Source organism: Rhamphochromis sp. 'chilingali', assembly GCF_963969265.1.
Source record: "Rhamphochromis sp. 'chilingali' genome assembly, chromosome: 3".
In the NCBI taxonomy this organism is placed as follows: domain Eukaryota; kingdom Metazoa; phylum Chordata; class Actinopteri; order Cichliformes; family Cichlidae; genus Rhamphochromis; species Rhamphochromis sp. 'chilingali'.
In genome coordinates, this window is record NC_137931.1 from 37,988,499 (window position 1) to 38,004,579 (window position 16,081).

Below are 16,081 nucleotides of genomic sequence, written 5' to 3' on the forward strand. Positions count from 1 at the left end.
GAGCGGTTATTTGATTGGTTCAGTTTGTCTCCTTTTTTATACAGTACTGTGCAAAAAGTCTTGAGTCACCTTTCTATAAATTTAGCTTCCAGTGATCCAGACTTTCTTGTAATTCTTTAAAGTGGTCTTGAGAAATAGTTCTACAGACTTTCTGAACTTTTTATCTGAACATTGGCTGCTTTTTCACTCATTTTCAGTCCAGTCCTTGTATGTGACCATTTTTAAAGGAATGTTTTGGTTTAGTTTGGTTTGGTCAGCATTAAAACACTGACTCATTCAAGCATAAACAGGCACAAAGCTTACAACATAACTAAAAGAAGCAAAGAACCAAGTTTAAATTACATCTTTAGGCGCTTTAGTTGAATCTATGCGGGAAAAGCCAAATATAACACAGTTTGAAAGACATAAAATTGTTTTTATGGACCAAATAATAGCTCTCAAAGAGCTATTAGCTGAAAACTTGGCATGGGTTGCAGTGTTTCCTTAAAAAATATGTGGAAATAGGACAAGTGGAGAATAAAAGAAGACATGTTAGGCATCAGACAAGCAATATCTGAAAGTAATGACTTTAAGAAATAGAAAAAAATCCAGCAAAGACCTGACAAAGGACCTGAGAGGTGCCTCTGGCCCTTCAGTTGATCCATCTACTGTTCACTGAAGCATCACCAGAAATGGTCACAGTGGAACCGTGGCTGTCAGGAAGCCATTCTTAGTAAAGGGAACCAGGGAGAAAAAACTGAGGTATGCCAAGTTACACAAGACCTGCATCCAAACCTGTAATTTTTGGTTCAAATCATCATCAGTATTTATGGAGGTCAGTAGAGAGGAACAACACTGAGCGTCTGCATCCATCTGTAAAACGGGATGGAGGCTGTCATGGTTTGGAGCTGCATTTCACCCAGTGGCATTGGGAATCTTGTCAAAATTGATGGATTTTGACACCATCAGTACCATCTGTTAAGTGTGATTGGCAACAGCTTGATTTTTTCACGTGACAGTGATCCCAAACACACTTTCAATACAGTAAAAGCATACCTGGATTAAAAAGATGTGCAACACTATCAGTCATGAATCAGAGAGTGCTGACTGTGATGATGAATGAGGGCAGGCATAACAAATATTGACTTACAAAATGTATATATGCAATATATACTGTTATTTATACTGTATTTCCTTATATGTTTGCACATGTTTCAATAAACTGTTACACCCATTTCCAAATTTCCTAGCAAAGGATAAGGAAATGAGGGCTGGCTATAGATGTTTGCACAGTACTGCAAGATTACTCATCCAGTTAGAAATGGATTTGAATGAAATTTTCACCAAAGACTGGTCTTGGCCCAATGTGGTTAACACTTGGAGTTGATCCCAATCCAGTGAAAGATTTTTTGGAATGATGCTTTGACATTGTGAGACTGCAGGATTGGGTACTATTTATTGTCAGGGGTGGTGACATTTTTTGACAAATGTATCTCTTTGGACTTTGAACAGAAATTTAAATGAAACCATGTGACAAGACCAACACTGACTTCTTACAGACATTTTAAACATGACAACAAGACACCACAACACCCTGATTATTATGGTTAAAAATCACAGGCCAAAATGCAGAGAAATACCGGATTAATCTTGAACAGGGTATTGGATTGCGGTATCTGTTAAATTCTTATTAAACATAAGATTTTATTCTGAAATATAGCTTGTAGCTATAGCTGTCGTGTTATGCAGCATCACAGAAATAACACTGTTGTAGTAATTGGAAAGATTCGGGTACGTTACAGCATTTTACATGTTTGGTTTTTGCTATCAGAGGTGCAGTCGTGGGAACTCTGGAGTTAAAACTACTTGGTCTGAAGGATGTCTGTCAAACTGGCTGAAGATTCAGCATTTCCATTCCCTGAGGTTTTAAATTTTTAAAAAAGAAGCGCATTCACCTCCCACATCAGCCTGGTGTCCGAGCTTTCATCCAACTCACTGGGCAGCTTTTTCTCACCAGCAAAGGGGCCAAACTTTTCTCCCTTTAACACAAACAGAGGGATCACTTGTCAAACACGATGCCTTTAAAGAAAACAGTGGCAGCCAAAAATAAATGACATTAAACCATAATAATACACCCCAGAGGACATGATTTCTGCACTGATGAGTGTTGGGTGGATGGTGGGCCCGCCTACTGTTTAATGTGACATGTACATGTGTCCCTCAGTACGGGACATTTTTCCTTTTGACTTCCCAGGGGGCGTGGTCAAATTGTGCCGCTCTTCTTGTTGTATTCATGTTCACACTCTGCAACTTTTACCACACATTTAAATGACCAAACATCCCCAGTACAGACACTTCAACCCACTCATCCTCCGCAACATTCCCACCTCCTTTTCTGCATATATGGCAACAAAGGGTGGGGGGACATGAATGTGAATGTATAAGTTAATTGGCGTGAACAGTTAAAATCTTTACGTTGGATTTAACATGGATGTCTATCCGCGGAACGAGCCTTCTTTGCAGGCAGGAATACGTGAAGTGAACCCGGAGAAACAGCCGGAGTTACTGTAGCTACGTGGCACTTCACGTCACAGACGCCTTGGCTTCTGGCTGAGATTTTGACAGCGACTATCAGTGGGAAAAGGCAAACAGAAAAAAGTATCTACACCTCTGGGAGTCTCTTAAAAAGCAACACGAAACTTTTCCCGCGTGTAAACCTGGTTACAAAGTTGCCCGAGTCAGAAACTACAAACCTTTTTGACTCGCCTCGCCGTGTATAGACCGATTCCATCCTGGACCTTTGACGACTTCAGGGAAAATCTGTCTGGCACATACATGCCCAACATTGTCATCGCTCGGAAATGTTTCCTTTGGTGACAATTAGTTGGCTATCAGATATGTCAGCGGAAGTGAAAAGGCATTGTCAGTATGAATTTAGAGCAGATAGTTTCTTCGTGAAGGGGTCCAGGTTGAACTTCTGTTGCTCCTGCTGCAGGAAAGCGAAGCAGCGCCCTGATTGGTCCAAAGTTTGTAACCAGAAGCTACCTTTTCTGTCGAGCAACACGCTGCTGCCTGTTTCATTCAGCCTGCACTCCCAGCTTACCCAGTCTGACGATGGTTGTGCAGGAGTATCAGAGGAGCTACAGAAATGAAAGTAATGACATTATTTAATAAAGACAGCTCACTTAATGAAAGGCTCCATTAAGAGCTCATAGATTAGTTTAATGAATCTTTTAGCTTTAGGATTAGATAAAAATTTCCATACTTTTATCTAATGTTCTGCAAATTTTTAACTCTAAGTGGACATCTTATGCTCATTTCCACATTTATATGTTTATTCTTATGCATTACCACAGTAGTTTTTCATGATTCCCAGGTTAAAGTAATCGGTGGTTATCTGACACCAATACTTGGTGCAGTCCCTCAGATCGTACAAGCTGTTTTACCTTTGAGCCAACTTTGTTGATTGGCTATTACTAGCAAGCAATAGGTTTGAAACGCTGGTGGGTAGGACTCATGCGCCTAAATAATTTGAGTGATATCTACTCTCTTTGAGATCATCAGAGCTAAGACCAGAACAACTGCTGAAAGAGCAGACTGAAGCTTGAGCTTTGTGCTCTCAGGGATTACTTATACATACACTGACCTCATTATTTGAATCTTTGGCCATGACTAAATATGAGGTTGCAGCACTATCACTGTATTATATGGCAAGAATAAGGTAAAAAAAAAAAAACAGATGTTACTGTTTGGTGGGAAATAATTCCCACCCAAAAAAAAAAGAAGTAATATAAAACAGAATACTTCAGAGTCATTTTGTGTAGTTGAGTAAATGTACTTAGTTGTATTTTAGCACTGAGTATTCTCTATATACAAATGCTGGATCTTAGTAACAATGTAACTACCATAAAGGGTAACTAGATGGATATGTTATTGAGCATCTGTTTGCCCATTTAAGTAAGACTGAAATGAATTCATACATACCATCCAATGAGAAAATATATTACACTAATGCAGTTGTTGTGTAGACTGTAGGAGCTTCATGTGCCAGTTTGAGCATCACTAAAACTACTTACCGTTAGCTCGCAGAGATTAGTTATTACATAGAAAAATGTCGCAATACACTTCAATCCTGCACTTCACATAGCACAGAAATACAGCCCCCCTCAATTACTCCATTCTCCATTAACCCCAGAAACCTCACAATATTGTGATGTTCTGTGTGTTTTGGCTTGAACATATCTGTTCTGTAATTCAGAAACCACACTGTACCAACAAGCAGAAGACCAGAGGCCTGACAGACCCTTTCAGTCTAAAACAGTCCTAACAGCAGGCCAGAAACCACAGTTTACCAACAAACTGAGGCTGCTGGGACAGATTTCTAGATGTCTGTTATAGACTCAACCACAATGGTCAACAACCATGTGAACCAAACATTTATTTCAAAGTAGACAGTGTCCTGCAAGTGAGGATGATGGTTTTCCATTGTTGGTAAATGATGTCCAACATTTCATAATCTCAACGTCTTTGAACCTTTGTTTTATAATAATGAAATAAAACAAAATAATGGTACATATGTGTTTGGCCTGTTTAATTCACATCTTTCTGTTATATATAAATTAAAAATCAAACAGATTATATTTCTTTTGATATGTTTTTCATTCACCGGCTCGTTTTTAAATGCTCATTAATGCAAATATCTAATTAGCCAATTACGTGGCAGCAGTTGTGTGCATTTATGAATGTAGACATAGTCAAAACAACCCACTTAATTTAAACTGAGCATCAGAATTGAGAAGACGGGTTATTTAAGTGACGTTGAACGTCCTGTGGTTGAATGCACAACATGTCGAACCTTGAAGCAGATGTGGCTACAGCAGCAAAGACAAAGAAACTGAGGCTACAGTTCACATGGGCTCAGTAAAATTGGACAATAGAAAGAGGAAAAACATTGCCTTGTCTGCTGAGTGCCAATATCTGCTGTGACCTTCAGATGTTAGGGCCAGAATTTCATGTGAACCACATGAAAGCATGGACCCATCCTCCTTTGTATCAACAGTTTAGGCTGGCGGTGGTGTAATGGTGTGGGGAATCTTTTCTTGGCAAACTTTGGTTCCCTTAGTGTCGACTGAGCATCTACAGCTACAGCCCAGCTGTGTATTGTTGATGACCATGTCCGTCCGTTTATGACCACAGTGTACCAACTCCAGCAGCTCAAATCACCTAAAAATGGTTTCTTGTGCTTGACAATAAATTCAGTGTACTCAAATGGCTTCTAGTCACCAGATTTCAATCCAAAAACGGTACCTCTGTGATGTGGTGGAACGAGAGAGTCCTATTATGGATGTGCAACCCACAAGTCTGCAGCAACTGTGTGATACTGTCACGTCAATTTGGATCAAAATGAATGTTTGCAGTAGTTCCAGGGTACAACCATATACTATCAGTGTGTACCTAATAAAGTGGCCGGTGAGTCATTATTCCTCAAAGGGAACATTGGATTATTATCTTATTGGTTCTGTTTTCCAGTAAAAGCAGCATTACTGTCCTATTAAAGTGCTGGTTTAACTATGTAATTGTAAAAATGTTCATTTAAAATGGACTGCAAGTCAAAACTTTACTTCTCAAAAAAGAAAACAACGTTGAATAGCATCACTATTATTTGAGGAGGCTGAGAAAATGGACTTCAGACTGGATCAGTGTAAAGCGAATACATGACATTTGAAATTAAAGCTCTTTAAAGTGATGCCAGATGACTTTTCTTTTGTTCTTTATCTGACAAACAGTTCAAGCAGCCAACACTGGTTGTGGTTTCACAACAACCATAACTCTTGAATATGGTGCTGTGGAAACGCTGAAAGTAACAGACCTCGCATTATCTCCATTATGTTCTTTTTTTTTTATCTCCCCCTCACCTTGATTTGTTGACTTTCGCCCTGCAGAGAGAGATTAGTATCATCTCTAATCACCGACTGTTTGTGTACATTCTTTTTCTGAACACCTCTTCAGCAAACGTCTCACCCTTTTAATCAGCAGCATGTCAGTGCTCTGTTGGTTTTGTTTACTGTGTTTATAGCCCGTGTTTATGCCACTTGCTTCCTGTTATGTTGTGGCTCTATGCCCAACTGCTCCATGATTGGTCCATATGACAAGCGTTGGTAGACGGCTACGAAGAAGACTGAATCATGATGTACGCGTTTACATCAGAGTCAATGAGCTGGTGCGCTTGAATGTCTCGACTGCTGTTTTTACAGGATTTGCGCTTCAAAACGGGGATAAACATGTCCTTCAATAGGGATTTTTTTCCTCCCAGGTCACTTTTGTATTCGAAATGTTTTCATCAGTGGCTTGGAGTCATATTCCCAGTGTATTCCGGAGAGTTAAGCCATAGGAGAGGGTTACACTTGGGTGACAAGCCTGATCACTGCACTGAGAGGGTCTTTGTGCGTGCCTGCCCCACCCATGTGCTTCTTGGTACATTTCTGCTCCCCCTCCAACCCCGACCTCTCTGTCAGTGCCTTGGCCTGTCAGGGCAGGACGATCAAATGTCATGACCCCTTTTTCCCTCTGTGCCCTCTGAGGACCCTCAAACCCATTAACTTTCACTCGGCTTTCACTAAGATCCCTTGGTTATCCCCAACACCTGCATTGAAGACACAAAGAGGCTCGCAGAGGAGTCTTCCCTGAAAGCAGGGACACCATTACGTTATTTTAGGATCAGTGAGAGTCTGTGGTGGTCTGTACAGATAATTCAATATTTTTGGTGTTAGCGTATCTTGAGCTAAGTTTAGGCATACTGGAATCATCCAAAAATCCCATGGTCTAAGCAAGAATCTCAAAACATTTACTACTAAATGTGAGAAAATTGAATTTTTTCATGTTAGATTTTAAGTTGTCCTCGTTTAATAAAATAGTCATGGAGTTGCACAGGGTTCAGTGCCTAGATGTCATGCAGATGACATGAAGTTGTAGTCATCTATGAAGCAAAATGACATAAATCAGCTAGATTAAGTGCAGATAGTTCTTCAAGGCATAAACCTGCAATGCTCTACTAAATTCTGACCCCTCAGGTCAGAGTTCCAATCAGAAAAGTTGGAGAAGCCCCACCAACACCAACTTCACAATTCAAGATGGCAGCAGTTTGCATGAATAGTAGTAAAACTGTCAAACTTGTCATCTGTACTACTTTTTGGTATATTTGTGACTTGCTAAATAAGTCGTCTAAAAAAAACTGGCCAGGCTCTGTCCGTAAATGTGCTCCATCAGCATTTTTAAGCACAAAAACGAAGGACAGCATTGTATTGCTAGCCTACTACTACTACACTGAGAAGGCCAATTTCACACATGCACTACACCTCTAAATCTTTCTAGACTTTACCTAGAAGTGCTGCATGGGTAAATACAAAAGTCTAATCCACTCTTGGACTCATTTGAGAAGAGTTCAGGTAAGTGTTCAGTGGATGCACAATGTGCTTGAGGCTGTTATCTTTCGAAGCTTCTGCACTCTGTTTAACAATCAACCCTTCCCTAAACCAAAAACAGTATTTCAGTGAGAACACATCCTGTTAGAGCCAATCTATAGAGAAATATTTTGTGTGATACCGGAAGTGTTAACGTTATTTGGCTCTTTTGTAAGTGTTCGCTAACTGTCAGTCTTGACGCCCTCCAATGAGGGGGCTGGAAATGTTAGAGCCAATCTACAGAGAAATATTTTTGATACTGTTTCAGTTATTATGTTACATGTATGATTTTGTATAATATGTGGTTAGAGAATATATGCACAGCGCATGTGTGGTAGCAGGTTAGAATGAGCCAGGACGGTAATGGAAATGTGCGCTGTAGCAGCAAATAGTTTATTGACCATGATATCGTTTGTTTGTATGTACAAGTTAGAAATAAATCTGGACAGCTCATATTAAGAAGTGAAAGAATTATTTTTTCAAAGCTTGGGACAGAAATTCGCCACTACACATCCAGTCCAGATCTATTGTTGTATGCTTAATATAAGAAATATTAACAATATCCTGATCTGATTGAAGACAAACACCACCTTTAGTTCATATGGGAAAATTGCTCAGGACTCCACAGACATGCTAGCAGCTCAGTAAGGCATCACAGCAGAGCTTCAAGTTAAACAGTAGCACGCACACAAGAAATCTCTCTGCTGAAGTAGGCTGCAGATGTGTAGAAACTGTGGGTTACCGAGATCAGCTGATCTGCTGGGATTATGGCTGAGCTTCACTCAGTTATAGCTGGGGTTTTTTTGTTTTTCTAACAACAAATGATTTTTGTGAAAAGGCATAGTTTAATCCAAACAATGGTCAGGTCCTAATCTTAACCAGTTCATTTCAACTAAAAGCTGAAACAAAAGATGAAAAATAAATAAATAATCCAACTAAATTACAAAAAAGTCAAACAAAAAGTGTCTTCCAAGTGAAATAGAGCAATTCCTCCACCACAGCCTGTTCCTCAGGATGACTTTGTTCCGTCATTCTGCCAGACCTAACTTAACACCAAACTTCCTCGTCTACATTTCCTCGGCCTGTTTCTTTAAAGTTGCAAAGTTGTGTCATTACAGCAACAGGACAGGTCAGTTATGAAAATGCTGGAGGAAAATCACCAACACACGATAAATGATGGACCAACCCGTTTAACCAACATGCCTTGCAAGATTAAAGCTATGAGAAAACAATGCAAAACGGGGGGGACTTTAAAAAAAAAATACTGCCAAAAGAGAGGGTTAGGGTCGCCATAGGACATTCCCTTTGAACGTGAACGTACCCAGCCCTGGAACTGAGCCACTCATTGCTGTGCTGCTGGTTGAGACTCTGAAGGCCAAAAACTACAGAAACCACATTTAGGGCACAGTGAAGGAAAGCACTGCATTGAAATAAATACTCTCAGCATTCCTTTTTTTTCTAAGTAAATATTTTCACTGGGGAAAAAGCCTCAGTTTGGCAAACATACAAATGGTTCCACACAAGATTTTCCAAATGGATGGGTGCATTTTTCTGAAATCTCTCAAACCTGATACTGTAGATTTAGGGGCCAGACCACCTTTTGTTTCATGTTTCACAAACCCCCACAGTTCCTTACCACAGCTCCCTATTTCAAGGCTGTCGTTGAATAGCCAGCAAAGCATTTCCTGAAGCTCCGAGGTCACTGGATAAATGATGTTTTCATTTGACAACCCCAGGTCGCCGCTAAAGGAGGGTCTTCAGAGGGAGCCTTTTGAAATTACAGTACTGATGAAGCGTGAGAAATTACAGGCACTTAGAAGTGATTTCATGAGCACAAGAGAGCTTAGGGACCACCCCCATGCAGGCAAGAGGGACCGATGGCAGTGAGTACACAAACACACATGGCCTTGCATGTGCACAGTGTTAATATATAAACACATCCGCACACACACATGCCCCCCCCCCACACACACATATCTCCCTCAAGTGCAGATGAATCAGCACCATAACAGTTTCCTCATCCTCAAATGCGTATCATGTGTTGAGGATTGTTTTTCTGTGTACGATAATAAAATTGACCTTACAGTTAAGTACATGGTGGAGTTAAATGAAAGTCATATTCAGGAGCCAGTCATTGTGTTTTTTCACTGCTTGAGTTATCCTAATGGAGATCGGCTGAGACGAGTAATGCCCGAGGGCCACTGGTCCCTCTCCACCCTTCCTGGGAATGGGCTCTCAGTCAGGATGGGTTTGGAAGGAAGCCTCCGATTTTTTTGCCTGGCCCTCTGCTAAATCAGAGCTATGTAGAGCTGGTTTGGACCTGAGCCTTGGTAATGATCTATCCCTGGAACTGCTGAAGTGGAATCATTTTCATCATGGTCTATGCCTCTTTAGTCCCTAGAAGGGGTTCCCTCTGTGTGCATGTGTCAAGTTTTCAAGCATTATAATTTCATTTCACACTGTTTACTTTGGTGATTTGCAGCACATTGCACCAGTGTGAAACTGAATCATTTAATTTAACCACCCACAAGTATAGTACCAACCCAATAGATAGCAGAAGCCCTTCATTCACTTTGCTATTGAGTTTACACAAAACAGTGTTTCCCTACTTTTCTCTACAACAGAAGCTGGAGTCAAAGCCCCCCCCAGCATGCCCGTCTGGTTGCTGTCTGTCTCTGTTTGGATTCTGTTCGAGCCTCGACTCTCTTTTCACGATCTCTGTCCAAAAGTGTCACTCAGCTCTAAGTTGAGCAGCAAGTGCATTCATGCACACTTACACAAAACGCTCGCACAAATGCCAACTCCTGAAACCTCCCTGAAGAGAGGGTGATGGAAATTCTGCAACAAATTAACAGCTATAGGACTACAAAGCACATCTGTGACATTACATTGGCTTGCTCAGTTTAACAGTACAAACGTTTATTTTCTTAGGCCTCTGCATCTGCTGAAATGTTACACTACTTTAACAGCAGTTGAAATTCTTTTAAAATAATCTTTTTGCGTTTCTTGTTGAGAATGAGGTTAAATTATTCATTAGAGTGGCGATAAATAATCGCTGACTCAGTTGTTAAATTAATCTTCAAAAAGATCTGATTGGTCAGATCTGTTTATTTTCATGCAAAAAATCTGAAAAATAAATGCTGCAAATTCATCCAACAAAATTCCAGAGTCGGTGCGAATGGCTGCGTTAAGATTAGGTGAGTTCAAAAGATATTTCTAACATGCAAAATTTTCACATGAATTTTATGCGTCTTGTGTGTAAAGTCCTTAACAATGGTCACTGGTGAGCTTTAAAACTCTAGGAGGCAGTTTTATTTATCATGCTGCTAGCAACTGCTAGCTAGTTAGACTGGCAGTTAAATAATCATTTTGGGTAAAGGTATTTTTACAATTTTTAGTTTTGATTAAGAAACAATTTTAGCTTAAAATTCCTTTTGATGGTACACTGCCCTGTAAAAGTGAGAAGGGCTTCTTAGATCTAAGTTGGGTGAACACATAAAGCCCTTTTCCACTAGTACCTGGTTGATTTGACGTGACTCGACTCGGTTTATGTTGTTTTCCATTACAATTAAGTTCCACTTAATGTGCGTGGCAATTAGCCGATATTTCTGTGACATCATTTGTGCAACATGAACACCACAACAATGGAGGAAGTCAAGTCGATGGTGTACCTGCTGCTATGCAAATGGCTTTTGACAGACTCAGAGACCACAGTGTTGCCATTTTTCTCAATGCCAGGTTTCAAAAATGGCGTTTTTGATTTCTGCGAAAGAGACGTTCATTAGACTCACTGAGTGATACCACTGCCACAAACTATGGGTCTTTAGCTAGCTATAAGAAGAACCTAGCTCTGTATTCTCTGTAACTACGATAAAACAGACGAAAGAAGACCTAGACTCCAGTCACAGAGGCATAAAGACTGGTTGGCGACCCCACCTGGCAATGTACAAAACCCTCCGTGTGAATGCTTTGGTTGCTAGCATATTGCCAAGCTTGCTCACAGTATTTAGAGAAGATATTGGCATGCCTGCACACACTCGCTAACCACCAAGCATGAGTTAAACTTGAAAAGAATGTTTGCTTTCAAAGTAAAAGTTTGAAGCTGAAAACAAGTCATTTTAAAAAGCCCAACTTTCAAACTGTGCAACCTCAGATCAAGTTGGGATATTTTAGGTGTGGTACCATACACCTCTTTGCAACAAGCAGGACGACTGCAGGAGGTTTGCTTGCGACTAGCAAACAACCTCCTACAGTTACCCACTTATCATCTGAGGAACACTAATTTTTGCATTTTCCCAGTGAAAAGTGGTTCCCTTTGTGACTGTTGCTTTAATTTCCAGAGGCTCGGCCACTAGCTAGATGTCTTAGTGAAAAGTAAGGGACAACCGTTGGGGTGAAGGAACCAAAAATTGCAGTTTCTTTAACTGTCACTTTAGGCTGGCTCCAAAAACAAGTTCTTCTCCGTAGACTCCATAGACTCTTCTATATGGATAGCTTCCCCCTTCAAAGCAGCAGTATGGTGGATGACTTTTGTTATTTCTCATCTATCTGGATACTGAATGTATCCAAATGGATTATGCGCAGGCCACTGTAGCTGATTTCTGTCTGCTAGGCCTCCGTTCCACAAATCAGTTATTCAGCTGGACCTCTCCACTGAATTCATGCTGTTGGTGCTACAGCTTATTGATGCAGGTTATTGGCTGATGCCTTTGAATTCCACCCTCTCGTCCAAATATGGTGGCTAAAACAATATGGTGATGGATGGATGATGGATGATGGCTCTGGCGACAGCCATCTATTTTATGTCATCACTGTTTTCAAAGGATAATATTTATGAAATATTTCAAATTAAAATAGGTCAGCTTTGACTTGAACACAGTAGGAGGGTTCATTTTTCCTCCATACAGGATTTCTTTTTTGTGCCACATAAAGCGCCTAAGCCACCAGAAAATTACCAGCAATATAATATTCCAGTGCTATGATGGACTGGTGGCCTGTCCAGGGTGTACCCCGCCTTTTATCCCATGACAGCTGGGATAGGCTTCAGCCCCCCCGTGATCCTGAATTGGGTAAGTGGAAGAAAATGGATGGAAAATGGACGGCTGGATTATTTTTTAAATTAAGCTCTTTGTTTAAAATGTTTGATAAGAGACATCAAAAGCCTTTGAGCTCAAACATCTGGCTCTATGGGCGCAACTAACATTTTATGACATTTCCAGCCACAGTTTAATTGAGGTGTTATGTACAGATTATTTGTTTTATTCCATACACTGATCACTTCACATATGCCCCAGAATCAGAGCCAGCTCTTCCGTGCACTGCTGTCATTACTACACCACTTATCCAGGCCCTACATGTCTGTCTCCACTCCTCGTCCTACTCATGTACACACATATATACAAAACTCATACATCAAAGTGCTGCACTCGATTCCACGCAAAAGATAAACACGGGAAGCCCTGCAGATGGTTAGCTCTAGGATAGAGGTTTCTCTGTATGTTCATGTTTGCATGAGTGTTTGTGAGGAGATCTCCTGAAAGATGTTAGAAAAATAGAAGTGTCTGTATATTTCTTTCCATCTTAAACCTCTTGGGTGGACCAAAGACGAGGACTTTTTTTTTTTTTTTTAGCACACAGCAGATATTATTCACACATGTAGGATAACATTTGAGCAGAGCTGGCCAGCTTTATTAGTGGCAGTTTACAGGGATATCCATGACAGTCCCATAGCTCTCTGGAAGCTCCTTTACATTATTTCGGGGTAATGGCAGGTTAATGGAAGCCAGGTGGAGCCTCACTCCACCAGGAGCACTTGATTGACAGTGAACTGTGTTGATGAATTGGAGTGCAGCTACCCACAATCAGGGTCGGGATGGAAACATGGCAATTCTCAAACAACAGCTGCTTTTCTTGGCCTCAACAGAGGCGCCATTTCCACTCATCTAAGACTACTCAGTACATGTAGATATGGTCATGCATGTGCGTCTGGCTTTTCTCTTTGCTTGTTTGTGATTAAATGTGTCTATTGACTAAATACTATTGCACCAAGTCCCTCGAATTTGAAGCCTGGATTTTGAGTGTAAGCACTTAAAAAAATAAGTGGAAATGAACAGCGACATTGCTTCATAGAGGGTGGCCTGTTCAGTGTCACTATGTTTATAGTGTAGTTAAAACCATTTGGAAAGTGCGAAGTCCAGAGTAGGATTCTGATGATTGTATTTATGTTTATTTTGCTTTAGAGCAAGGCATTTTTCCCCACTTAAATATAATCAAGATTACGTTCACAGAGTTACTTGGTTTGACTATTAGCGATAAGTGGCTAATTTTTGATAGCTACACTCAACAAAAATATAAACGCAACACCTTTGTTACTGCTCCCATTCCCCATGGGATGGACGTAGAGACCTAAAATTCATTCCAGATACACAATATAACCATCCCTCCCAAACAGTGGTCACAAATCAGTCCAAATGTGTGGTAGTGGGCACATCTGCTATATTGAGATAATCCATCCCACCTCACAGGTGTGCCACATCAGGATGCTGATCTGACATCATGAGTAGTGCACAGGTGTACCTCAGACTGCCCACAACAAAAGGCCACCCTGGAATGTGCAGTTTTTTGTGCTATTGGGGGTCTGGGGACCCAGAACCGGTCAGTATCTGGTGTGACCACCATTTGCCTCATGCAGTGCAACACATCGTCGCATGGAGTCTATCAGATTGTCAATTGTGGCCTGTGGAATGTTGGTCCACTCCACTTCAATGGCTGTGCGAGGTTGTTGGATATTCGTGGGAACTGGTACACGCTGTCGTATACGCCGGTCAAGCACATCCCGAACATGCTCAATGGGTGACATGTCCGGTGAGTATGCTGGCCATGCAAGAACTGGGACATTCTCAGCTGCCATCTGCCCTGAACAATGTGAACCATGATTCATCCGTGAAGCGCACACCTCTCCAACGTGCCAGACGCCATCGAATGTGAGCATTTGCCCACACAAGTCTGTTACGGCGACGAGCTGGAGTCAGGTCAAGACCCCGATGAGGACGACGGGCATGCAGTTGAGCGTCCCTGAGACGGTTTCTGACAGTTTGTGCAGAAATTGTTTGGTTGTGCAAACCAATTGTTCCAGCAGCTGTCTGGGTGGCTGGTCTCAGACGATCTTGGATGTGGAGGTCCTGGGCTGGTGTGGTTACACGAGGTCTGCGGTTGTGAGGCCGGTTGGATGTGCTGCCATATTCTCTGAAACGCCTGTGGAGACGGCTTATGGTTGAGAAATGAACATTCAATGCACGGGCGACAGATCTGGTTGACATTCCTGCTGTCAGCATGCCAATTGCACGCTCCCTCATTGCTTGTGGCATCTGTGGCATTTTGCTGTGAGACAAAACTGCACATTCCAGGGTGGCCTTTTGTTGTGGGCAGTCTGAGGTACACCTGTGCACTACTCATGATGTCAGATCAGCATCCTGATGTGGCACACCTGTGAGGTGGGATGGATTATCTAAATATAGCAGATGTGCCCACTACCACACATTTGGACTGATTTGTGACCACTGTTTGGGAGGGATGGTTATATTGTGTATCTGGAATGAATTCTAGGTCTCTACGTCCATCCCATGGGGAATGGGAGCAGTAACAAAGGTGTTGCGTTTATATTTTTGTTGAGTGTATTATTGTAGCTAATTACTATTGTAATTAGTTTGTTAGTTTGTTGACGTCACCACTTTTGGGTTTATATTCTTTGATATTTTTAATCTTGACAAAATCAGTGCTGCAGTAGCAGAGCTACAGTCAATCTGAATCATTCATTTCAGTTCCATAAACTTGTTGTAGTAAGAAACTGTCCGATTAAACTGACACAAAAAGGCTATCCTGTTTGTTTCTTTCTGGCATATTTGGTTTAAATCATGTTTATTTTCAGATTGATTTGACTATAAATGAAAAACAGAGTGACAGAAAGTCAGGTGGCAAAATCCGACTCAAAATTAGCAGAGGCTGTTTTTTATTTATGATTCACCGAAAACATTCTTGTGTTCATGTTGATGTCTTAGGAAAAATGTTTAGTAGCAGACCAAGAGTTAGACTGCAGGCTATTTGTGTTTGAAATGCAAAAACGGGTGTCATTGGACATTAGAAGGTTAAATTTGTCATGATATGCATAAACCTTGCATTGACATTATTTGAAGTAGATCTTTGGGAGATTACTTGATGCTAAAGGGAAAACCTTTTGCTGTAAGGCCAAGTATTTCTATGGAAGGGTGGAATTTGGCCATTAAGGCAGCTTTCGATTACACCATAGATATTCTGTTCTCATTAAAAAAGAACATAAGATGAAACACCAGATATATCATATCTATTATATGTCATATGTATGGTAATGTGAGCAGAACTACTGCAGTACAAATTTGGATTTTTAAATCACCCATCCGATGCTCAACCTATTACAGCTTTTTTTTTTTTTTTTTTACATCATTTTATACATAAATTTATCACTTCCCTTTCATGGTTGGTTCATCTTCCATCAGCAAAGCAAGCTACATGCTCTCCATTTTCTTAAATTTACAGTGGCACTAGTGTACAGAACAACAACACTGTATGACGATTTTTAATTTATACTCTTTTTATAAAATTACAGA

The 16,081-nt window shown here is 40.8% G+C and overlaps 1 protein-coding gene across 2 annotated transcripts in view; it reads right to left on the reverse strand.

Annotated features, from left to right (window-relative positions):
• The window catches only part of prdm5 (PR domain containing 5), a 46,055-nt gene extending 43,031 nt beyond the window's left edge, over positions 1 to 3,024 (reverse strand). Inside the window, exons 1-2 of one of the 2 annotated variants that reach the window (XR_013971059.1) lie at positions 2,733 to 3,024; positions 1,935 to 2,018 (exon numbers count right to left, since the gene is read on the reverse strand). Coding sequence is in view for 1 of the 2 variants with exons in the window: in XM_080878007.1 (XP_080734133.1) it covers positions 1,935 to 2,018; positions 2,733 to 2,831 (183 nt within the window). In the remaining variant the exon portion in view is untranslated. The remainder of the gene's footprint in view (positions 1 to 1,934; positions 2,019 to 2,732) is intronic. The other variant, XM_080878007.1, reaches the window with a different exon arrangement.
• Between the last annotated feature and the right edge of the window lie 13,057 nt (positions 3,025 to 16,081).